The following is an 8220-nucleotide window of genomic DNA, read 5'->3' on the forward strand; positions in this document are numbered from 1 at the left end:
TTTTTTTTTTTCTGTTTCTTTTTTTTTTTGTCGCTCTTTTTTTTTTTCCTTCTCTCCGTATTTATGTACGTAAATAATAGACGAGTTTGTGTGTTCTTTTTCTTTTCTTATATATTCTTTTCTTCTCTTTCTTACTATTATTATTACTTGTGATACACGTGCAACTGTTCTAACGTGTGTTTCTTCTTTTTTTTTTTCTTTTTTGGTATTCTCCCTCTTTGCCTTTTTTTTTCCCTCTTCACGTCCATACATGAAAACACAGCCGCACAGGAACAACTAGATAGATAGTATACGCCTCATACATACAAATATATATATATATATATATATATTAGATAGCTATATAAATAGATAGAGAAAAATAAAGAATACACGTCCTCACCTACACCCCCCACCCCCCTAATCATCCACACATATAGATAGATGGATACAAACACTACGATGTGAAATCCACCCACTCATGCCTTCATCAAAGTACCTTTCCTCTCTCTCTCTCTTCTTTTCTTTCCGTTTTTCGTTTTTTTTTTTTTTCTCTCTTTCCTTTTTTAAAAACACTCCGCAATGGCACGTACGGTGAGGAGTACATCCATAAAAGAGTTATACAATGGCACTGGTGCCAGTAACAACATATCCGGTGGTTGGTGATTCACCAGTACACCTTTATCCGCCAATTGTCGTTCCATAATCTCCGCATCACTATCCCCCACCGCTCCACAATCATAAGACTCCTGTGCCGTTATTCCCGATGCTAATTTGTGTGGAAGAATACGAATGGAGAGTTGTGCCCCGCGTTGATTGGGATCCACTGGGGTGATGACCTCCACCACAGCCGGTGGGAGTAATTCCCCCAGTAATAATTCCAAATACGCCGTTAACAACATAGACTTCTCCCGCAATGGTCCCATGCCAATAGCCGCCATTAGCCGCAGACTCGGCAATAGTGCCATCATGCCAAGGACGGGCACGTTACTAATTTGAAATCCCGCCGCCCCCTCCGCCGGCTCAAATGTGCGGTGTAAACTCTTCCGCAGTCGCCGGTCGTGGCCCCACCATCCACGCAATCCCTTCAGTTCATTACCCGCAAGTGTGTGTTTACTGTGCACAAAGGCCCCACCAAGATTACCAGGTCCACTGTTTAAATACATACAGGTAGACCAATAGGCAAAATCCACATCCCATTCATGTAAACGTAATGGTACATTTCCAGCAGCATGAGCACAATCCACACCAATAATAACACCACGTGCATGCGCTGCCCGCACTAATGCGGGAATATCCACAAGTTGTCCCGTAATGAAATGTACAGCACTTACCAAAAGAACCGCAATCTCCTCTCCACGTTTCTCAAGTATGGAAATAAACTGTTCTGTTGGAATAGGAACAGGCGTACTTTCCCACATTTCATGTCCAGGTGCCCCAACAAAAAGAAGATCTTCCGCAACATTCATTCCACGAGCTTCTAATTGTGAAGTGAGGGCGTGTGTATTACTTGGGAATGAGTGATTCTCCACCACAATCTTTCGTCGTTTCCCCTTTGGTTTATAAAAAGCCATTAACATAAGATGTAAATTCACACCTTGGGAATTCATGGAAACCACCTCACTCTCCTGTGCTCCCACAATAGAAGCCATTTCTTTTCTACCCAAACTATCCAACTCCACCCAAGGATTTGGATGTCTGTATTCCCCCAACACACCCAACTCCCGCCATTTCTTTAAAGCCCCACCAACACCAGACTCTACATCCCGGTGCTGCAGGCCAAGGGCATTACTGCATATATACACATAATCCGATCCATCACGTTGTTTGGGAATATAATAAGAATGACGGTGTTCCTGCAGGGGATCATTGCGGTCCATATACTCCGCAAAGTCATTCTCTGTGATGGAGAGAGACTCCATTCGGGCAGTGCTAAGTAATTTCTCAGCAGCGTTATTACGCATTCTTGCTTTCTTTCTTTCTTTTTACTTTTTTTTTTTTTTTTTATATTCCCCCACTTTTCCTCCCTATAATAATAATAACAACAACCACTTTGGGTTTTGGTTTGTTTGACAATATTATAATTTCCTTTTTTTCTCTTGTACTATTTTTTTCTTTTATTATTCTTTTTTTTTTTTTTTTTTGTGTGTGTGTATTGTACGCAACAAACTTTGTAATACTATAATAATAGGTATTCCTCTCACTCTTCTTCTTTTCTTTTCTTTTCTTTTCGTTCCTTCTAGGTATTTGCACGCAATATTTGTACGTGTACCCCTTTTAACGCTGTTTTTTTTTTTTTTTTTTACGTATAACTGACACTCTCTCTTTCTCTCTTTCTGGTTCTTTGCTTGTTTATTCCTCTGAGTGTCTTTTCTTCTTTTGTTTGTTTGTTTTTTCTTTTTCTTCTTTGTCGCTTTCCTTCCACTGTGAGAGTGGAATGTGACTTTGCTTCTTGATCCTACGCTATACATATACACACACAAATAAGTAAGAAAGAAAGAAAGAAAAATAATAACAAAAAGAAAAAAGATCATTTATTTACTTTCTTCAAAAAAAAAGAAAAAACATTTCATTATATTCCATATATATAAATATATATATGGGTAGATGTAGTATATATGATATTATATTAATATTATATGTACATATATATATAGAAACAACCACATAAGGTTAAAAAGAATCGTAAAATAGAGAGAAAAGCAATAAATAAATATGTACGTATTCATCCACTTTTTTTCCTTTTTTCGTTTTTATCAAAAATCCAAATAAAAAAAAAAAACACACAAGCAAATGGTAACAGTAATCATAATAATCATAGTAATAACAGAAGAAGAAGAAGCCAAACAAACAAAAAAAAAATCCCCACCCAATATTTCCTTTTATATATATATATATATATATATATATATATCCCATACTCTCTCTCTATTTAGTTATAATCTCCCTTCAAACTCCCGTTCCATTCCCATTCCCTCTTGTTCTTCTTCATCTGTGAACTTTGTGCAGCCGTCGGGAATCCCCCAACGCAAGTCTTCCCAAAACTTCACCGCAAATGCATGTAAATACCACGCCACTGTTTGTTTATATCCCTCTTCAAATGGTACTTCCTGCCGCCAACCCAACTCCTGCAGTTTATCCACATTAATACAATAACGTTCATCATTAAAGTCACGATCTTTTACAAATACGATATGTGCTGCTAATTCTTCAGCTGTTGGTTCCCGAAATTCCTTTTCTAATTTTTTATTATTTTTGTTCTGAAGATGATCATCATCAACGTTATTATTATTATTATTATTATTATTATTATTATTATTAGTAGTATTAGTATTATTATTATTATTTTCCTTCTCTTTTTGCCAATCTTTTGCATTTCGCATAGGTGGTACATACTTCAATGTCAATCGAGCCACATCCATCACACTCACTTCATCATGAGATCCAATATTATACACATCCCCAATATATCCACGGTTAATAATTGTAATAAAGGCTCTGGCCACATCACTGGCATGTATAAAGGTTCGTTTATTACTACCATTTCCCTGAACAGTCATTTTCTTCCCTGCATTCATCAGCATAATAAATCGTGGAATCAATTTCTCTGGATATTGATAAGGTCCATATACATTATTCCCTCGAGTAATAATACATGGAAGTCCAAAAGAAATATGATATGATTTTACAATATACTCTACTGCAGCTTTTGTAGCGGCGTAGGGATTTGTTGGATTTAATGTTCCCTCTTCCTTTTTAGAATCCGTTACTTGTCCATACACTTCATCTGTGCTCACATGTATAAACTTCTCTACTCGTCCATATGTTCTCGCACACTCTAAAAGGACATGTGTTCCAAATACATTATTATGTGTAAAGGAAAGACTATTACCAAAACTGTTATCTACATGACTCTGCGCTGCAAAATTAATAATTGTATCAATATCATAATGATCTAATAAATGCATAATAAGATCAGAATTGGTAAGATTTCCCCGTATAAAATGATAATATGGACTATCTGGGTTTTCAATAGATTTAAAATTACTGCAGTAATCCACCTTGTCAAGATTGTAAACATGCACATTCGGGTGTTCTCGCATGAAGAGATTGATGAAATTACTGCCAATGAAGCCAAGACCGCCAGTGACGAGAAGATGCCGCAGCGGCCGATTGTCCGTCAGTCGCGTACGCCGCAACTCCGCATCCTCCGGCCGGCGAAACATCCACAATAATAATAATAATAATAATAATAATAATAATAATAATAATAATAATAATAATAATAACAGCAATATATATATATATATATATATATATATATTTATCTATATATATATATGAGTAACTAACTAAAACAATAAAAAAAAAAAAGAGGAGCCAGCAAAACAAGCTCACTACTGCTACTATGAATGATAGCCCCCTTTTTTTTTAATTCCCCTTCCTTCCTGTTACTATTATTATTAAGATGAGTATATATATGTATATACATATATAGAATATTCAACGGAAAAATAAAAGGAGGAAGAAAATAATGTGAGAGAAGAAAAATGAAAAAAGAGAAGAGACATATGGGCGAGAATGCCTAAAGATGAATAGAGGAAAAAAGAAAACAAAAAAAAGAAAAAAAGAACTTATGATCAAAAAAAAAATAATTTTTTTTTTTTGTATTCTTCTTTATATATATATAAATAATAAAAAAAAAAGGAGAATTGAAAAGAACAAACAACAGGGAACGGAGAACCCCAAAGAAGAAGAAAAATGAAAAAAAGAGAAGGGAATAAGGAATAATAAGAAGAAAAAAAAGAGAACTATATATATATATATATATATATATATATATCCATCCTTTTTATCCTCTTTTACTTATTCACATCCCTTCCTCTTCTTTATCCTCATCATCATCATCTTATTTTTTTACTTGCTACCGGCGTTCTTCTTGGCGTGTGAGCGGGCAGTGACGGTGATCTTCTTCACGGATGGGTGAATAGAGCGCTCGATCTTGTCCGCCTTCTTCTTGTCGGCGATGACGAGTGTGTAGAGATAACGGCTGCAGCGCACCTTGAACTTTGTTTGCTTGTCGTTGTGCTTCACCTTCACACAGCGGGCATCCTTGCGGGAGCAGATGGAGAGAAACTCCTTCAGGTTCTTGATTTCACGGGGCATAGTGATAACGGTTTGGTTTGGTTTGGTTTAGTTTGGTTTAGTTGTTTCTCTAGCTGCTAGGTGAATCTACACACACACACACACACACAAAGGTTGAAGTGTCTGTTGGTAAAAATGTAAGTCCCTTCGTTCTCCTTTAATAATAATAGTAATATACCAGTGAAAAGAGAGAAAAGAAAAAAAAAGAAGAGAAGAGTTATTAATATATATATATATATATATATATATATATATATACAGATGGGATAAAAGAATAAATAAGAGAACCCACCCCAAACACACACACAGACACAGATATTTATATATATAGAAGATATTAAAAAGTAAAAAGAAAAGAAAAGTATTAAAATTGTTTCACATTGTTTTCTTCTCCTCGCTAAAACAGTTACACAAGTTCTCAAATAATAATAATAAATAAATAAATAAATAAATAACATTTAAAAGTATCTATCTTTAATATTAATAGACCTACCCTTTTTTGGGGACGGGCCTGTTTACTCCAATCTTCACTTCAAAAAGAATATATATATATATATATATAAACATAACATTTAGGAGTAGATAAACCAACACCAGCGAAAAGTTACTCAGGCTTTGAGAATTATTGAATTTTATTTTTTATTCTTCTATATATATATATATATATATATATATATATATATAACCAAGATTTCTATGATAGCATCATCATTCTAATTCCCATAGAGAGAAGCAAGAATAAAAACATCAACAATGAATAACAAAAAGAAAAATAATAAAAAAAAAAAAGGTGTTCTATACAATTCTATTCAAGGTAGACATCCAACAAGGACCTCCACCCGCACCGCACCTCTCCGTGTGTACACACACAGAAAAGTAATATTATCACCCACCAAATACATTTATTTCACATATCTATTCCATATATATATATATATATATATATATATATATAGTGTATACATTTATATAAAGAACTAAACTCCCACAATAACTGCCAATTCTTGAAGAGCCTCTGCAAGACGATTCTCTGCCCCATCGCTGCGTGTAGTGAGTGCCCGTGTGAGGGTCTCTGTTGGCCACGCAGTGGTGAATGCAAAGACATCATCGCCACCGCGTTTCTGCGGACGTGTGAGAACTCCAACATCTGCGAATCCATCAATGGCAGCGGCAATACCAGCGGGAGTCATCGCAGGGAAACGACGACGAGCCATAAGTGCGGTGTACAGTCGATGAACAGCCCGCATCGTAAAGGTCCCAGGCTCCATTAATGAATTATGTATATTCATATTATTATTATTATTATTATTATTATTATTATTATTATTATTATTATTATGTGTAGATCGACGTGTGGGTGGTGGGACTCCAGTTACGGTGGACTGTGCCAATTGTTTATCCCGCTGCTGTCGCTGTGCCAACACCACCAGACAACTGAGTACATACAGCATCTGCTCTGGCATATTAGAAACATATGTAAATACATGATCCGAGACAGCAGCAGGTCCACGTAATACTTTCTGACTCTGTGCTAATGTTACCACCGTCGTCGTAGTAGGAGTAGTATTCTTATTATTAACATTCTTACTATTATTCTTATTATTATTATTAATATTCATATGTGTATGAGAGAGTGCGGCTGGTGGAGAGATGGCACTATTCACAGCTCCCGCATGTGTACTACTACTCACACTACTCGCCGTACTGTACCGTCGTGGGGTTTCTTCCATCTGCACAGCGGCCCGTTGTGTGGGTGATGGACTCTGCAGTTCCTGTTGAGCCGTATAAACTAATCGTCTACACATCGCAGCAACCTGCCGTACATCTCCAGAGTATTCCAATATGGCTTTCTTGGCAATATATGCAATTAGACCAGGACTGAGTTGGACATCTTGTCGTTCCGCATTTGTAAAGTCTGCACTTGCGACAATACGGGCTCCAATACGTTCTAATGTTTCCACACTGTAAGCCTCAAAGGGAAGTTCTTTTAATAACATGTGAGGAACATGAACTAACTCGCGTTGATTAGATATAAAGATAAGAGCTAATTGAGAGGATAACTCCACTGAGAGGGCAGACAAGGCAGTTAATACTCCACGAGCAGCCGCTCGCACATATTCCACTTCATCCAATGCGAATATATGTAATGGCGTTGTTGAAGAAGTTGTTCCTTTTCTCTTTCCCACAACAGAGAGTATAGACATATTATCTCTATCTTCTTCCTCTTCTTCTTCCTCTTTTGTATTTTTCTGCCGACGTTTAGATGCTGTCATTTCTTTAGGGAGTGTTTCTATCCGCTGCATTAACTCTCGTGTATGTATATCCATACGTGGCTGGGCTGTGCGGAAACTACTGGCGAGCGCATCACACAACTGCTGAGAGGACATATCGGCACAATTCACATAATGACACTGCACTCGCCGTTGTTTTCCCAATCCTTGTATGAGTGCTGTGGACTCCATCGCACTTTCCTGAAAGGCATCTTCTAAAGAAAGGGATACTCTCCCATTAGCCGCTCCACCTTCTTCTTCTTCTTCCATACTGCTCTTATTATTATTATTATTATTATTATTATTATTATTATTTTCTTCACGTTGTCGCTTTACAGCTTGTCGCTTAGCGGCTGGTGAGTTCTCTTCATTTCCTCCTTTCACGGAACGTTTTTCTTTATTAGCCGCATCGGCCGCGGCTTTATCAAATGCCATTGGGCGATGAGTAACTCTTCGCATTGCCCGATGAATGGTGGATGTTTTCCCACAGCCGCAGGCCCCAAAGACAAAGAGAGATTTACAATGTGTTAATGAGAGACGTTCTTCAATAAAGCGATGGACCTCATTATATTCACGCTCTCGACCAAGCAGGGGAGTGTTTTCCATTTTGGGGAATGTAATATAGATAAGATAAGAAAAGAAAAAAGTAAAGTTTGCTTTATTTCTTTCTCTCTCTTTCCCTGTATGTATTCAATGTGAATTCTTCTCCCTTATATGCTTTTTTTTTTTCTTTTCTTTATTTCTTTGTTTTTTTTCTATAATTGTCACCTCCGTCTTGATTTCTCGTGAGAAGAGACTTTATGAGTTGTATATATATATATATATA

General features: G+C 36.6%; 3 protein-coding genes across 3 annotated transcripts; all 3 read right to left on the minus strand.

Moving 5' to 3' along the window:
- Positions 1 to 545: 545 nt before the first annotated feature.
- Positions 546 to 1943, minus strand: TM35_000021530 (kynureninase; the record flags this gene model as incomplete). Its single annotated transcript, XM_029021471.1, has 1 exon — positions 546 to 1943. The coding sequence occupies one exon, from the start codon at positions 1941 to 1943 to the stop codon at positions 546 to 548; it is 1398 nt and encodes a 465-aa protein (XP_028886893.1).
- A 972-nt stretch (positions 1944 to 2915) lies between these two features.
- Positions 2916 to 4205, minus strand: TM35_000021540 (GDP-mannose 4,6 dehydratase; the record flags this gene model as incomplete). Its single annotated transcript, XM_029021472.1, has 1 exon — positions 2916 to 4205. One exon carries the CDS (start codon positions 4203 to 4205, stop codon positions 2916 to 2918), a length of 1290 nt encoding a protein of 429 aa, XP_028886894.1.
- Positions 4206 to 6101: 1896 nt separating this feature from the next.
- Positions 6102 to 8000, minus strand: TM35_000021550 (uncharacterized protein; the record flags this gene model as incomplete). Its single annotated transcript, XM_029021473.1, has 1 exon — positions 6102 to 8000. One exon carries the CDS (start codon positions 7998 to 8000, stop codon positions 6102 to 6104), a length of 1899 nt encoding a protein of 632 aa, XP_028886895.1.
- Between the last annotated feature and the right edge of the window lie 220 nt (positions 8001 to 8220).

Source organism: Trypanosoma theileri, assembly GCF_002087225.1.
Source record: "Trypanosoma theileri isolate Edinburgh chromosome Unknown TM35_Tth_2_V1, whole genome shotgun sequence".
Lineage (NCBI taxonomy): Eukaryota > Euglenozoa > Kinetoplastea > Trypanosomatida > Trypanosomatidae > Trypanosoma > Trypanosoma theileri.